Genomic DNA, 17,533 nt, shown 5'->3' with positions numbered 1-17,533 from the left:
TTTTGTCTTATGTCCTTAAAATGTCAGTATTGAAATTACAGTCCAGTATGGAAATTATTTTTTTAATAAGTTCCTCTTTAAAAAAAAAAAATCTGAGAGAACTGGTCAGAAGAGTTAAATACATGTGTTTTTTAACAAAGAGCATTTGTCATTATGCTACTTAATGTTACAATCAGGTTTCAAAAAATAATATTGTATGACATGACTTGGAAGTGCTTTGTGTATATTTAGAAGAGAGAAACTTCCAGATGCAATTATTAATGTTGCTTCATTTTGGAAAGAGGAAATACTTACAAGCCTGAAGATGATAAATAGTTTTATCAACAAGCTGGGAGAAGCTAGTCAGGAGGAGTTCCTGATGTTTGGATTGTGTGGCAGATCATTAGTAAAGAGGACAGACTAGTCATAGAACTTGATCTGCACTACTTTATAATTTGGGGTTTTACAAGTGCATTTTTAGGATGGTTAGGTGGTTCTTATCAGGGAAAAGCCATACCACTAAAACCCCTAAATTCCCAGAAAACTAATTCTGATAAGAACTTACTAGATAAATATCTAGTGCAATGACAAACTAGGTAAATACAGTGATAGACAGATAGATAGATAGATAGATTTAGATTTATATAAAATCCCTACCATTACTTCCATCAGTTGAAAATGAAGAAGAGGGGAATGTTGTTCATGAGACTGATAGTTGACTGTCCAGTACTAGTTTTTAAAAGGGTCTTGAAATACTAACAAGTGCAGAAGATACATAGTAGGTATCAGTGACAGATGGAGAAAATATCTTAAGTGATAGGCTTAGATCAATTTCTTCATTTCAAAAACTTGCCATCAAAGTAACAAGAGCCAAATCTTACAGATCTAGGACATTCTGTTCTCAGCAGTGAAGGTGGTTAGCTCTTGGCACAAACTGCCGGGAAGAAGCTGAATTCCTTATCTTCGGCCTTTCCAATTAGGACTGGATTCCTCTTTAAAGTGTGTTTTAATCGAATGCAAGTTAATGGGTTTATAGATGGTAAGTGGGGGAAATAGTGTAATCGGTGTTACCAACGAGTTCCTTTAGTTACTTCTGTGTTTGAAAACCTCTGAAAATAGGCAAGAGGGTGGAATAAAAATGTGCAGTCACATTAGTGTATTTTTGCCTTTATAGCATCTATTTAATGTTACAATTAAATAATGGGGGGGGGGGGGGGGGGGGGCAGTGAGGAAACAGTCAGAAACAACAGTGAACATTTGAGTGACCTTAAAATAAAGGCACCCATTATGAATATGTGTATGTCGACTGCAAAATATCTGGTTTGTGTGTTGTGGGGTAATAAAATTTGTCTTTAGGTAACCCTATCAATGTGCAGAGTGTTAAAGCAGTCCAGCTGTCTGCAATATTTATTGCAAGCACATGGTAATGTGACAAATGTATATTTGCATGTTCAGGGAGAATACGGGGAGGCTGCCTTGACCATGTAGGAAGGAGATCTGCTCTTGTTGAAGAACAGCACTGGCCAATGTTGAGCAAGTAATTAAAGAGTAAGAGGAGCAGAATAAGGGCAGTTAAGGAATCAACATGCATATAAATAAAATGTTAATAAGTTAAAAAGGAGGGGTAGCAATTGTTGGGACCACAGCTGGATGTGAAAGTAAACTCAAAGCTTTTACAATCGTTCACTGTGAGTGGGAGGGTTGGTCAATGGGTAGCAGAGACTGAGTTTTAAATAACATAAGGACAAAGTCTAACTGACTTCTTTTCATTCTTATCGGTTAATGAAAAATAAGATGCTAGATAGATTCTGTGGAACTGATGGTAAGTCATATATAAAAAATATTGGATGCCAGATGGTACAGTTCTGTATGGTTTTAAAAGTTTTTAAAAAAAAATAATTGGTAAACACTTGTAGTATTTACTTTGAAGTAGTAATGGGGTTTTTGCCAAAGTGAATCTTTTTGGTAAGCTGATGTCTTCAGTAATGTTCTGACTTAGATATTTCTAGATGCTTAAACTTGGACAAGGTTGCCAATGCTTTGGACAGCAAGGTTAGATAGAATTAAATATTTTTCTCAAAGACTGGAAGAAAGGGTTAGACCTGTTATAACGCCAAACCGCAGCCTTGTGTTACAGGTTTGGGGATTCTTTTTTCCTGCAATTTGTAACTTATTTTATGCACTAAAGGCTTATCACAGATGTGCTGGCAACGAGTGATGGGTTATGCCAGTACCTTTCCGTGGTGCTGAGGTTGTTTCGGCTGCCCGTGCCCTGGTGACATTCCTAGGGCTAAACTGATCACATGTATTTTCTCCTGTGATAGACTGACAGAGACTACTGGGATTTAAACACATTCCTCTGTTATGAAGGACACGGCTTCCTTCCAAGAACTGCTTGGCAATTGTATCAAGAATATCTGTCGCTGTTTGGGGGTTTTAGAGTACAGACACAGCCCTCAGTGGCCCCAGCTCCTCCTTTGGCTGTCCTGGTTTTCTGTGGCAGAGCTGTAACCTACTGCAGGATGTTAAAAAGTAGCACTGCTTAATTTCTGGAAGAAGGTATAGATGAAAGGGGGATAGCTCTGAGGAAGGCCACAGAAACAATCAAACACTGAAAAGCATGACCTGATGAAGAAAAACTAAAATTGAAAGAAATGTGTTCATTTTATCTGTGAAAGAGGATGGAGGCAGGGACATCCACAATGAGTCCTCTTAGCAACAGATTTGCACATTAGAGGAAGGTAAAAAACCAGGACCAACGTAGAGCTTGAAGATGGGAAAAGCAGTGAAACTTTGGAAACTTGCTTTCTGTTTGTTTGCTGTTTCTGTCTAACCTGAGTCTACCCTTGCTGTGAGTTGAGTTTAGTTACATTAGTTAAAACTGTGGAATTGTTTAACAGGCAGGGTGCAATTTCTTCATTACTGGTGGCTTTAAAGAAAAGATTAAGCCAGGAATGTAACAGGTAGAGCTGATTCTGCTGGGGGGGGTCTTTCCCTGCTCTTTCCATGGTGCAACCTCTATGCAGTATGGTGGCTTGGAAGTAAGTCTTCTGTCTCTGTGGGGAACACCTTGCAGTCTTGTCTGCTGTGTGTGAAAAAGGCATGTATAGCCATGTACACAAGAGCTGTCTTCTGAACATGCCTGTAGATTACTGGATTGGGATCTGCTGCTGAAGGGGACAGAAACTTTTAAGACTTGTTGAAATTTGGCACTATATATAGATTGTGGCAGCTGGATATCAAAGTGCTTTCTAATGTGATGAAACAGACTTTCTCTGCTAGAAGCATTACTATAAAAATCTGATTATTTCCATTTTGTTTTAAAGGTGTAATTGCTGAATTTTATTTTCCTCAGCATCCCAAGTATCTTTTAATATCTTTTTTAGACCACAGCCACCACAAAATAATGGTGGGTTTTTTCCTTTATAGCTGTGCAAGGATGTATAAATAATTGAGTAAAGACATGCATAAATAATGCATTGATTTACAAATAATAGTTACAGGTTTGTTTAAATTTTGAGCTCTTTGTTTCTGGATGACCTGTTCAGAAGATGCAGGAGCAAAGGACTTTCAGAATAGTCCTGCAATTGAGTTAGTAGGGAATACACTGCACTAAGCAGTACAAGAGTAAGAACTCAAATCATTTTTTCTACCTGGCTTGTTATTATATATTTGCAAGGAAACAAAAGCATAGTGTGTTGTCCTTTAATATTGTTATGGGCTAATTCCAATTAAACTTATCCTTCTTTTTTTTTAAAACTCCGTATCAGTTCAGCTTTTGAAAAACAAAGCTTTTCTGTATTTTGTTTATACAGACACAGGATTCAAGTTTATCAGTTTCCTTCCCTTTCATTTAAATGAAAGTTCACAGCACTTGCCCCAGTTCCTTCCAAGAGCGTGGTACAAATACTGCTGCACACTGAAGGAACATGCAGAGTGCTGGAATCATGAACCTTTTAATCCTCTAAGCAACAGAAAACTATTTTGAATCTTGCTTCTGCTTTGGGAGGGCTGGAGTTTCTGATACTACAAAAGCAAATCTGCAAACTTACCTACAGGCAGCTGATGCCTGAAGCATCTCATGTGCTTGGCATAACTGTGTGCAGAATTATTGCCTCGCGAGGGGTGGATTGCCAAACTTCCATGTGTTTCTGAGCTGTTCCATGATTCTTAATCAAAGAAAACCACAAGTGTTGGGAAACTACAGAAATCTCAATACCAGAAGTTTTATTTTGGGCTAGTTCAGCCAACAGAACTGTGTTTAGTTAGATTTAAAAGTATAAGGTGAAATATCTTAGAAAACTGATTTGATAAAACAGATTATGTCTGCAGTTCACATGGAAGATAAAGGTCTTGAGAAACGATCACTGTTTCTGCCTGTGTGAGGCCGTGTGGTTCGCTGCAGCATTGACTTTCAGGGCTCTCCTAGAACAGAAAGGCTGTGGCTGTGAGACCTGTAGAGCTAAATTTGTGCCAGAACTGTCGAGCTAGATTTGTGCCAGAACTGTTTCTCATTTAACTCTGTGGCAGGAACTTCAATGCCAGATCAAGTCCATTCCTTAATCGTACTTTATATAGGAGCAGAGTTGTAATATCATCTGTCCTTCCACAGCCAGTATAAACTCTCTATTGTGCTGGGTACTGCCCGCTCTCTCCTGGCACCTTTCACAGATGGGCAGTTGTACGTCTGTGCTTGGTCTGGATCAGTCTTGTGTTACTGGGCTATCTGATAGCTGGCAGACACGGATTTTGTGTTCACAAGTCCATTGCCTGGGTGTCTGTGTCATACCCACTATTTCGTCATGGTAGTCTGCATCACGAAAGGGGTTTGGGGTTTTGGATATGTTTAAGCACTCTGTGCTATGAAGTTCAGTCAGTTGAAATTACTTTGTCATGCAGTGAAGCTTTGGTACTTGAAGAATTCTACCTGTAGTATTCTCTTTATTGGCAGAGTTATGGCTACTGGCCTTCAGGAAAAGATGCATTTATTTATTTATTTATTATTAATGTTATGATCTTTCACTCCTTTATGCTGCCACGTGTAGATTAGTAAGGCAGTGAAATTAGCTTGTTTTTTGTTTTGGGGTTGTTTTGTTTTGGTTTTTTTTTTTGTTTGTTTGTTTAAAGAGAACTGAGAGAATCTTCCAGGGTATGGTGGTGGAAGAAGTACATTGTTACAGTTCCACAGGGTGGTGCTCACTCTTGCATTAGGCTTCCACTTTGCGAATACCTAAATCTAGAGTTCTTCGTTTAGTGCTTGTTTTGGCTTGACTGAGCCTTAAAACTGCAGTCTTACATATGGTTCTAACAAAAGTAATCCTTGTCTCATAGCTGGATGTATAGGCTTAGGTCAATAGTTTAGTATGAATGTATACACTTCCATAAAACTGGACAGTAAAAACACACATGTAGTGGAATTCTATGGTGGTTTTCATTGTAGGAATAAAACATATTGTTTCCTTTCAGGATTTACGGTTACTTGTTTGGTCTTGTTTGGACATTTTCACAATGAATGATAGTTCATTGAAGATGAACTTCTAACTAGACAGCAATTCAGATCTACTGATTTTGGAGCATGAGGGGCCGTCGGAGGTGGGAATAATCAGTAAAAATCTGGATAGCTGCAAAGTAAAGTCAGAAGCAAATGGATTAAAGGTCTTTTGAGTTGTGTTGGCACTTTTTCCTTTCTGAGAAGGTTTTTAAACTAACAGCTTGAGCTGTATAAACTTGAAATATTTCTCAAGTGTTTGTTTATGTGAATTGCTTTCTAATGAAGTCATAGCTGTTTTCCGGGACACAGCGGTATTTCCTCCTGTTAGTCTTTTTTTTTTTTTTTTTTTAAAATGCTGCTTTCTACATTGTGCCTTAAAGACAGAACAGGCATATAGAAATCAAACATTGCTCAGGATACTTCCAAGTTTCAATTCTAATGCTTTACAATCATACTAAATTATTTGAGGCTGGAGCCTATAAGCATATGTGGAAAGAAATAGAAAAGTCCTTGAACTGCTTTAGAGTTTTAAAGAAAACCTGTATCATTGTCAAGAGTAACTCATGAAGAGGGTTTTGCCCCCAGAAGTAAGATGATTGGCGTAGGCAGCATTTGCACCTGCAAGTGCTGGATTTCATTTATGTATTTTTCATCTCATACGTGAGATTGAGCGCTAACCAAAAAGGAAAAATAACTTGACTACAAAGTGTGCAGTTTTCAGCCCAACGTGGGCATTAGACATGTGAGTAAATAAATAGTATTTTCCATGTATTCTACAGAAATAAGTAACATAGGCAATTGTCCCTTCTTTCCTTTGCTATGTTTAGCTCAGATGTAATGAAATGTGATGGTTTTATCTACAGTTTGGTAATGTTTTTAATTTTTACTTTGCTTAAATAAATAGTTTCCTGTTTGCAGAACCTGTGGCTTTTGAACCTGCTAGTTTTGCAGCTTTTGCAAAAATGCATCTGTTTACTAGATGCTGGTTTACTTCAGGTAGCTGTTTTCAGGTACCTTAGGATAGTGTCAAAAAAATGACAAAAATTTTATTCTGAAGTGGCAAAGAGAGAGGAGGCCTATGTCATTGAGTAATGCAATGATGAACCTGTGAAGTCATGATTTCCTGATGACTAATGTGGTGTCTTATAGTTGAACATAAATTTGGAGTATTTCTTCTATGGTGTCTTCAGTCACGATGATTCAGCCCTGGGCTGTGGAGCTGCACAGTGTTATGTGTGTGTCAGTTATTCAGTTGAACAGAATATGCTCTTCTGGCTGTAGGTGTTGGAGGTGGAGGAAGGTTCATGTGTGTGGGGTAACTGCAAGGTCAGAAGGCCTAAGGAGACCTTACGATGTATTCATGATGTATGGATCTGCTTCATAATCTGGAACCAAGTATCTTTGGTTTAAAAAACTAATACTACTACTAAAAAAAGCTGTATAAATCTGTTTTCTTGTTTCTGTTAGCATCTCTTTTTTTTTTTTTTTTCTTTCTTTTTAAAGTTAACAAAGTAAATAGGCAATGTCCTTCCCAAAACACTTGAGAATTTTCGGAGGCTTTTAGTTTCCCACAAAGTTTGGATTTAATTGTACACTAGGGCTCTGCTTTAGATAGAGGCATACAAGACATAGTTGTGTTGTGGTTTTGAAACACTAAAGTTATCACATAAATATTTATTACAATTGAGGTTATCTTCTGTGGGGAGTATAGGTGTGAGCTGACTAGTACAGCCCCAGGTTGCTTGAACTGAGAAGCGTTCAGTTCTGCGTAACAGATCATGCAGTCAGGAAATATTGGGGCTTTTTGAAAATGTATGCCTATGGATTGAACAGCTTTAGTGCAGTTTATCCACCTGTGTACCAAGTCCTGCAGAAAGGAAGGTTACACTTAAGAAACATCAGAAACTGTCATCTTAAAAAAGAAAAATTGATTGCTTTATGTGCCAAAATTTGAAGTAGCTTCTGGCTTACCCAGAATGAGAAATATTTAACACCTATGAAGAAATACCAGTGCTGTAACCTTCCCTCAGTATTTTAAAATGGCAACTTTTAATTGTAAATAATTTCTCTGAAAGTAATTTTGAATAGCATTTTCTTTTCTTCTGTTGCTGAAACGGACAGTAATCTATAACATTTGTAAAAAAAATAAATATGTATTTGAGTTTAAAAAATGAAATAAAAATGAACAGTCTCTTTTATATCTGTTTTTGTCAGTAGCAACATGAGTTTAACTGTTTCCTGTTTACCAATATCTGTAAAATACCTTTTTTTTTTCCTTCTCCTCCTCCTTCTTTCAGAAGTGAAGCCAACGTGCATATTTAACAGCATGGAATATTATGATGGGGACATGTTTCGAATGGATGCTTGTCGTTTTTGTCGATGCCAAGGTGGAGTCTCTATTTGTTTCTCTGCCCAGTGTGGTGAGCTACACTGCGACAGGTACTATGTGCCAGAAGGAGAGTGCTGCCCAGTGTGTGAAGGTACAGTACCTTTTTAATCCTGTTTGCTTATTAATTCCACTGCTTTTTCTTTTTCTTTTTTTTCTTTTTGTGCCTGTTCAATGCAAATGAACAAACAAGTACTTTATTTTGTTCTTCTGAAGTTTGCAGGTTCCTCCTTACTCCAGTTTACTTCTACATTTTTGCTGTGTCTGAGCATGCTGACAGTGCTTCTCCAACATTGACACGCTGCCCTTTTTATATAGAGCTGTTTGGGTTTCCTTTCCCTTCTGCATCAGAACTTCCTTAGACATGGTCAAGTGCGCAGTACACTCTGGGGGGCCTCCTTCCCAATGGACATAAGAAGCTGTTCCTAGTTTCTGCACCAGGTATTTAGACAGGCTCCTCCAAAGCAGCAGTGCTGGCCCTAAGGTGCATTTCCATTGCTTTGCAGCCTCTGTCTTCCAATCTTGTTCTGTTCAGCTGGAGCAATGCGTACACCTTCTCTAAAATTATAGTCATAGGATAGAATCATTTAGGTTGGAAAAGACCTTTAAGGTCATGAAGTCCAACCATTGACCCAAAACTGCCAAGCCCACCACTAAACCATGTCCCAAAGTGCCACATCAGTGTGTTTTTTAAACACCCCCAGGGATGGTGACTCCACCACCTCCCCGTGCAGCCCATTCCAGCGCCTGACCACCCTTTCAGGGAAGAACTTTTTCCTACCATCCCATCTAAACCTCCCCTGGGGCAGCTTGAGGCTGTTCCCTCCTGTGCTGTCCCTCCTCACCTGGGAGAAGGGACCGACCCCCCTGCCCACAGCCCCTGCCAGGAGCTGCAGAGAGCGATAAGGTCCCCCCTGAGCCGCCCCCTCTCCAGGCCAACCCCCCCCCCAGGTCCCTCAGCCGCCCTTGTAAGAATTGTAAAGTCTTCTAGCAAAGAAATAGGGCAGTAATCTGACCGCAGTGGTTTTCTCTGCCTTCTCTGCCCTGTTGAGAGCCATCTCCCCTGCTTGCTAGGCTTGCAGTCCTCCTAAAAAGGGTTCTGTGGAAATTCCACATTGACCCTCTTGCTTTTACACTAGAAAATACTTGACGGGTCTTCTGCCAGCACACAACCCAGATCCCAGCAAAGGGAGATGGGGCTGACGCTCTGCGCTTGGATCTCACTCCGGTGGGGGTCAGGTCATCGCTATGACATAGACAAAAGGCCTGTCAGGCACTCCTGGTCCCTACGTTTAAATGTGAACTCAGGAATGACTTCTCAGCAAGCACAATAAGCTGGAAACCTCAAATCCTTTCCTAAGCGGAGAGGAATCTCATTACTAATGTCACTTTGAAACACTTTGCAGTGTGCATAATAACAGTATTCCTGCAGTTCCTTGCAGAAGCAAATAAGCCAAAAGATCCATTAATGTTGTGCTTCATTCCAGACAGAGACTTATTAAAGTAAAGAATCTCATAAAAATGAGTCTAAAAGAGGCACCTGTAAGATTTGTAACCTCCTCAATCAGCACAGGATCTAGTGCAGGATACTCTTTGGGTCGCTTGTTTTCTTACAAACTATTGAGAGCTTCTTCAGAGATCTAAAAAAAAACCCAATGGATAATGAAATATCAGGGTGGGTAAGGTAGGAAGTCATTCTTTAAAGAATATTTGTGGGTTTATATATTTTAGTGTTTCAGTTCATATCAGGTAGGCTGATAAATGGTGTTTACATGTAAAGAAACTGAAATACAAATGCTGTAGTCTTAAGTATTCTAACGAGATACCAGTCCACATTTGCCCTGTGTTTGCGTCTGGTCTAGACATTCATTCATTATTGACTATAGTTAGAGGCAGGATGCAGACTTTTTGGTCTCTCCTGGTACAGTTGTTCCTATGCTTTTAAGAGCCTTCAATATATGGGGGGGGAAAAAAAAATCAGTGCCATACCATCATGTAATGATAGACTGAAAAAGTTTAGAGAAGGCATGTCTGATGTAGCGAAACCCTTCCTAAGTGCAGATCCACTCCTGAAGAAATTGCTGTATGAGCTGCTTTCTGGCAGTAGAGAATATATTAAATCTGTTGCTTTTTTGTGTAATTAACTATTTTTCACATATGTGTATATTCTGAGATTTGGCATTATGAAATCATTATGACAATGTATGTAAATGATCTATGTGTGTATATGCTGTATCTGGGCTCTCTGTATCAGCTCTATCATACTCAGATGTGGGTGCCGATTTTCCACATTGGACCTGCAGTTCTAGGTATTTCCTTCACCCTCTTTGGTGTTTGAAATATTCAGCTACCTTACGAGTTACCAATAAATTCTTCTGCCATATCATCATACAGTGCTAAAAGTTGATTTCTCCATTTTTCCAACTTTTGAATCAGACTATCAAGAAAACCTGCTAACAAGTCATTTTGGTTAGGCCTCCAATGGAAATTTATTTTTAAGACAGGTCCTTAGTAGATAGAGTAAAATGGATCATGGTTTGTAATTGTTTACTACAATCATCTTGTTCAGGTAATGACTGTGATTTAATTTCTGCTCGGCTGACTGAGATGACGAGTAACAGGGTCTTTCATCAAATCATCCGGTGCTGTTTGGCTTCCTTGTTTCTGTTGCATGCTTGTCTGATAGGGCTTATAGCACTAGATCAAGGTAGTCAGAGTGCTGACTTCTGAATGATTGGATGATAAGGTATATGTTGTTTTTTACTATAAACGCGTCTTGATTTAGTAGAGTTATTTTAGGTGAGGCTAGACAACTGGCTCCATTATAATTTTCCTAGTTCCTTTAAGCACTTAGAAAAAAGAAAGCTCTGATCCCTTTCTTAATTAAGTCTGGTTAAGTGACATCTGAATTGACAAGGTAAGTCTTTTAAATGAGCAGAATGTATACTTAACAGCCTACCCATTCATGCTTTTCTAGTTGGTGAAGAAGTGGCATTTTTACTACCTGCTCTCATTCTATATGTTTATTTCATGACTGATTTTCAAGGTGATTGTTTCCTAGTAATGTTTTCTTGATGATGGAAATTTAAAGAAATATAATGCTTTCTTCTTTTCTGCAACAATTTTAAAATGGCAAATGGTAAATTTGATGTGTGTTGAGTAGCACAGGCACAAGCCCTTCTTGCCTTAGCTACAGGAAGAATTCTTTCTCAAAGTCCTGTAGGATACCTCAGCATCTGGAAATGTAATTTCCTGGGCTCAGTTTCTAGCTTTAAGCACTACTGATCTTTTAAGGGTACCAGAAACTTTGTGCTTTGAGTTGCATGGGAGACTCTTGCAAATAACACAAGTCTTATATGGCTTTTCTGTGCTTTTTCTGTATTCCTGTGTCAATCAGAATCTCATACGTGAGTTGAATGATAAAATTCACTTCATTTGTGTATGATCTGATTTTTGGCTAGGTCAGAATAGTAATTACATATGCAAGGTAATCCTAAAATATAAAAGGTTCAAAATTAAGAGATTAGGAAACATTTTCATTTTCAAATGACTTATTTTCCCAAACACCTTTTTTTTATATTGGCTTAACCCATTTTGCTAAAATTGGGAATATCATTAAAATTCAGGATGGGAGTGAATGCCAGGTAGAGGTAGAACCTGTGCACAGTTTCACTCCGAATGTTCAGCTTGATACCATCATAGAGGTATGCAATGGCATTATAATAATGCAACAGGTATTAGCACTGCTACTGGCTTTATCTACACTTAAAATGCATTGCTTACCTTTCAAAGGGGAGTGATGAAATTCCAAGTTTCATTCATTCCTTTTTTTTCCCTTTAGGACACCTCTTTTCTTCCAAGTCCTTTGTATTTAACATTTTTTTGAAAATTAACTTATAGGTAAATTACTTGTGCTTTTTTGATGTCTGCTATCTGTAGTCTGCTAAACAATGCTTTTAGTTATATTTATTGTTTTTAATATATTGAATTAGCTTTGATATGTAATTTTTATTATTCCTTGCTTTGAAATCTTGACCTAATTACTGTACATTCTTAGGTATTTAATTTTTGAGTCTAACATTTATCTTTTTACTAGCCACTGTGATAAGTTGCATACGTTCACATCATGCATACTTTTTTACTATTAATGTGTTGCTTATCACATTTCTGAAGAGTAAAATGTTATTTCTGAAGAGTAAAAGCTGCTTTTATTTCAAGTCATGAATTAGCATATACAGAGTTGCATTATTTGTTTCCATGAAACTTGAGAAGAAATCTTACATAAAGTATGTTTCCCAAAATTCTGTTATTTAAATACAAAAGTCTTAATATTTTTGCTAGCAGTTAAGTTCATCTTGTGGCTTTTAAGGGGAAAAAGCTCCAAATGAAATTAAGTTGAAAACTGAGCGAGATCTTCTGTTCATGAAAACTAGTATATCTCCAAAATTTTGGTGAGGTGTAGTTTAAGGCAGTCTCACGTGTTTCAGCCAGAAATGTGCTAGAGGTCTCATCTTTGCTCATACTCTAAAATAGTGGTGCAATGCTGACACAAGACACTCCAGTGGTTCACTGAGGTGTTTTCAGTTTCCCTCAGAACTTGTTAAGTTGGTACAAAAAATAGATTGATAGATCCAAGGTCCATATTGTTCTGAAGAACAAAATCAGAAAATAAAAAAAATTAAGCCTCGTAATTGTTACATACAAAACTTGAGTTGAAATAGTTAAAAATAGAACACTGAATTTGTGGATGTTCAGTATAAGTTGACTTTTTCAACAGTAAGTTTTAGCATCGACATATCTAAGTTGTTACTTATTTTATCACTGTATGGTACAGTGTGGTTCTTTCAATGTTTGATGGTGACTGTACTTAACCTTTCCAAGGTTATGTGAAATCATGGTATTGTAGTTGTTCATATGTAAAGTTTAGGTGTAAAAGGGAGGAAAAAACTTGCAATTCCTCTCATTTCAGACCCAGTTTATCCGGTAAACAACCCTGCTGGCTGCTACGCCAATGGTCAGATCCAAGCTCACGGAGACCGCTGGCGAGAGGATGACTGTACTTTCTGCCAGTGCATCAATGGAGACCGGCACTGCGTTGCAACCGCCTGCGGGCAGAGCTGTCTAAATCCTGTTAAAGTTCCTGGGGAGTGCTGCCCGGTGTGTGAAGGTAAGACTGGTATTTCTCCTGTTATGTTTTGGTCTGTCATGGCTGCTGCTTACCTGGTAATTTCTGGTTTACTTGAAAATTCTGGAGGATTAAGTAGCTGATACAGCATTGCCTGTGACCGAATAAACTAGCAAGGGTGGAAAAAATAAACTACACCTGTATGTGGCAATGCCCAATACTCCTTTGGCTCAAAAGGGTATAGTAAGAGATCATTTTAAATCCGCATGGTTCACTAATTTTACTCTTAGTTTGGCTTAAAGGTTATTAATAAACAAAAGAGAAGTTAGATCAAAATATTCATCAACTGGTATCACTGATAGTTGGATAATTCCATTTTTCATATTCATCAGTGTCATTTAGTTACAACTCAAAATATCTTTGCACATTATATTTGATATTGGACATAGTTATTTCACTGAAACTTACAAAAGATGATATTATCTAGCAAGACAGATTAAGTTTTAGAGTTTAAAATGCAATTTTCATTATCTTGTGGAAATGCATGTTTCTTTTATAACTGACTCAGTTCTTGATTTAACTATATGGTAAATGCTTGCCCAACCTGGCAGTATAAATGTGAAGATTTTCAAACTAAGACATTAAAAATATATATATTTTAATTGTATATATACATGTACATTCAGAGTTGCTTTTCATGGAGTAGTTGTTCATCATGAAAAACACCCGATTGCTAAGTTTAGAAACGATTAAGCTAGACCTGTCTTCAGAGCCATCTTCACAGTCTACTAATGCTTGTGGGTGCTCAGTGAACTACCACTTATATTTTTCCAATTCCATCTCTCATGGAGCAAAATGAATTTTGTATAACTGCACATGTCTCAGGGCCCTTTCTGAGCTCCAGTATCCATCGAAGTTCACAGGGATACTTACTTTTTAGGATAAATCTGAACAGTGTAAAGATTTCTTACAGGTGCTCTTTCATTCCAAAATTCACATCACAAGATGTGAAGAAAGTGTCTGATAATGTATAAAAGCTGCTTGTCGATTGTAGAGAGTTGCAACTTGCACTGACTTGATTTTATGATGAGAGAGCAGGTTACCTGCTTTTTAACCCTAGTAATACCCTCATGATGGGTATCGCAAGAGTATGTGCTATCACCCTTCATTATTTAGTGCGTAGGTGAGCAGGCTTGGGAAGGTAGTAGAGAGCTTGATGGAGATATTTTCAGTATGTTGAGGAAGGAGGTTCCTCCAATTAAAGAAAGATAGACAAATGTCTCTTGTTTTCCTGTTCCAGATTGGAGAAAATGGATGAGAGATAATTGGATTAAATGCTTATCTATATCAGAGTGAAATGATTATGATGAACCGTGGGAAGCAAACATAGGGTAGAGCATAGCCTTCCATTGTTAATTACTAAAGGTTGCAGCATAACCAAGCTGGTGCTTCATAAACATACCACAATACAGTGCTTTCAGGACACAAGTTAGCTCATCTGGAATAGGTTAGGAAAATCTCTTCTATAGCATGCTTTTACTCTTAGAGGCAGAAGCAGCTAGCAACTGCTTAAGTCCATAAAAGTTGTTCTGCTTTTGTTGGGGGAGGATGGTCTTTGGTGTGGTGTTAAATTATACTTATACAAATGGTGTCAAATAGATCAAGGCTGACAACAGCACCATGGAATGAATATTTAAATCAGATTCTTGTGTCATCTTAATTGTACTTTCTCTGAAAATAATACAACTTGGTATTTTGTTGGTCATTGTTAGCTGTTGTATAATGTACACTTAATTGTAGTCATCTGGTTTTGAGTGTGTCATCTGGAGGCAAGTAATACTGAATGGTACTTTGAGCAACTTCCTAAATTTTAAGCTTAAAAGCATCACATCTGACTTGGTGTTTCTTTGCTAGCACATACTGCCAAGTAAACAGTCAAAGGGCAATAAAATTACATAAATGATGGAACCAGCAATTAGTGGAAGTGGTTTTAGTTCATACCAGCAGAGGATTTGATCACCAGGGTACTAGTGGTCAGAGGATACCTGAAAACACACTTGCATCCTCTCTTTATTTCTTCCCTTCCCGCCCCCACAGCAAACAAACCCAAACAAAACAGGTAATTATGCTCTGTAAGGCCAATTTATTTAATTTCAGGAATTCAGGTTTGGAAATACTTCAAGGATCAAAACTCTGGACTGTTAAAACTCAGCAGTGAGTTCAGATGCTAGAACTGAAGATTCAGAAAGAATGAGTTTGCAAGAAGCAGTTGCACATGACTTTGAGAAATTACTTAGCATCTGAGACTTAACAACTCTTTCTGCAATAATAATAAATCAAAAAAAAAAAACCCTGAGAAATGAACCAGTCAAGGGTACCAGTAAACTACTTGAAGTTCTGTTTTGGGGCATCAAACAAGCTGAAGGCTTCTATGCCTTCAGCTAATCTAGTGATTAGCAGCCTGAATAAAAATGCCTACATATATTAGAGATCAAGGTGTTACCAAACTGGAAGTTTAATTATGGAGACCCATTTGTCTTTCTGGATATGTTCACATTTTTCTTTGAAATCCTACATTAAGAAAATCCCAGAACATTAGTAAAAAAATAATAATTTGTTACATGTTGGCTGTCTGCGTGCTGTGTATTTTTAAATTATTTATGAAAAAACTAAATGTTTGAGCTGATGGCAGCAGGGACCTGTGTATTAGCCATAGATTTATGGCCCACCTCCAAGGTCAGATAGCGTTATGTGTCTTAAGCCTTAAATCTGAGATTAGTAGTGTTTCTACTTGGACTTTGATGCATGGGTAGAAAAAAGTACGGTGCTTTCTTTGCAATACAGCTATTGCTTGCTAACCCACTAGGCAAAGGGCATTTTAGATTTCTGTTCTCTGGTTTTCTCCTTGTAAGTAGGACTGAACTGGGGAAGTAACAGTCCTATGGGAGGACAGGCCTTAAAAATATTCCTTCCTTTGCACATCTTATTGCCCTGAATTTTGGTCATATAGTTTTAATGACTACATGGTCCTGTCTAAAATGCTGTTCTGTTTCTGTCATCATCCGGCTGGCTGACATCACTGTTCTCTTGAACAGGTAGGCTGCATGGGTCAGTGCTCCTTCCCCTTTTAAATCAGCTTCTCACTCATTTTCCTGAGCATCATTCCTGTTCATGAGGTTCTGCTGCCAATACTGTGTTGTCAGTGACCTGCAGGGGTGGTGGCATCAGAGAAGGAGGTCCTGGTGGGGAAGCTGGCAGACAAATCAATCCCTTGATTTTAATGATACCAATGAAAAAGATGTGCGGTACATTTGGTGAAGATCTACAAGCAATAAAATACATTCCAAGCACAGTTTTTCCAAGGAAGTATTAAAAACCATCAGTGTCAGCCATGTGATGTTTTTCTGTTTATTACCCCATTAAACCTGCCTATCTGCAGCTTAACCTTTATTTTGCCATCTAGTGTATTAGTGGAAGTGTTGACTGAATAGAAACTGAAATGTTGCTAATGTTGCACCAAGAGCTTAAACCTGCTATCTTGGATTCTCCAGTCTGTTGCCCTTTTTTTTCCTCATCCTTTGCATGTCTTATCTCATATTGTTCAGCAAAGAAAACCAAAATACTTATCTAGTGTGGGCTAAGTTCTGAGATCACTGGTGTTATGTAGTACTTTCAACTGTATGGTAGAATACTGTAGTATTTTTAGCTATGAAAGTTATTCAAGAAAGGAGTTCAAGGGAGAAAGCAGTGTAACAGTGATATGTTTAATGAATGGGCAAAATTAATGTAAACTTAGCAGGTGATTTTGAGATAGTATTTTACTAGTTATTGTAAGGATAAACATACCTCATTTTATACTTTTCTTTTGAATGGCTACCAGTTCTCACTCACATCTCAACTCACCCTGTAAAGTGTTAAATCCATAGAGACTGTACCATAGTGAAATAATGTAGGTTTTGTAGATCAGTTTAAAATGACCATGTTCCGAAGTTGTATTATACAATTTTGTCACGAATATACTTTACTTTTCTAATCTTACATGTTTGTTATGTTTCTTAATTAGGCTATAGCTCTTTTCTCTTTTTGCATGAACTACACTTGGGGGGGGGAGTGCGACTAGCGCAGAATGTAGGAAACCGTTACTTCTCTTCTAGAATCTTATTTGTGCTTCACCTTTAAAGCAGGAAGAAGACTGCTGCCTGTTGAAAACTATTGTTTTTGTCAATTTAGTTGCTGATGGACCAATTCAAACCCCTATTTCCATTTAAAAATAGGCATCAGATCAAGAATAATAAGTCACACACTTTATATGCTTACCACTATTTTTTAAAAGGTTTAATTTCTCATCAGACTTCTGTTTACATATAAGAGAACCCTCTCACCAGCAGCCAGCTTCAATTGTGTGATCTTGCTTTAAGGATGTCAGGTATTAGCTCTTCAGTATGTGAAATCAAAGATATTTCTATCATTTTTTTTGTTTTGAGTGATGAGGGATAGAGTAGTTTGTGGGACATGAAACTGATGGACAAATTGTAGTCAAAGCTGCATGTGG

The 17,533-nt window shown here is 37.8% G+C and overlaps 1 protein-coding gene across 2 annotated transcripts in view; it reads left to right on the top strand.

Annotated features, from left to right (window-relative positions):
• CRIM1 (cysteine rich transmembrane BMP regulator 1) overlaps window positions 1–17,533 on the top strand; it is a 188,149-nt gene that overhangs the window by 117,357 nt on the left and 53,259 nt on the right. For both annotated transcript variants that reach the window (XM_056357301.1, XM_056357302.1), the window contains 2 exons: window positions 7,768–7,950; window positions 12,826–13,023. In XM_056357301.1, the coding sequence (XP_056213276.1) occupies window positions 7,768–7,950; window positions 12,826–13,023 (381 nt within the window). The remainder of the gene's footprint in view (window positions 1–7,767; window positions 7,951–12,825; window positions 13,024–17,533) is intronic.

This window comes from Falco biarmicus, chromosome 12 (genome assembly GCF_023638135.1).
Source record: "Falco biarmicus isolate bFalBia1 chromosome 12, bFalBia1.pri, whole genome shotgun sequence".
NCBI lineage: Eukaryota > Metazoa > Chordata > Aves > Falconiformes > Falconidae > Falco > Falco biarmicus.
This window is presented reverse-complemented; position numbering and strand designations above follow the sequence as displayed.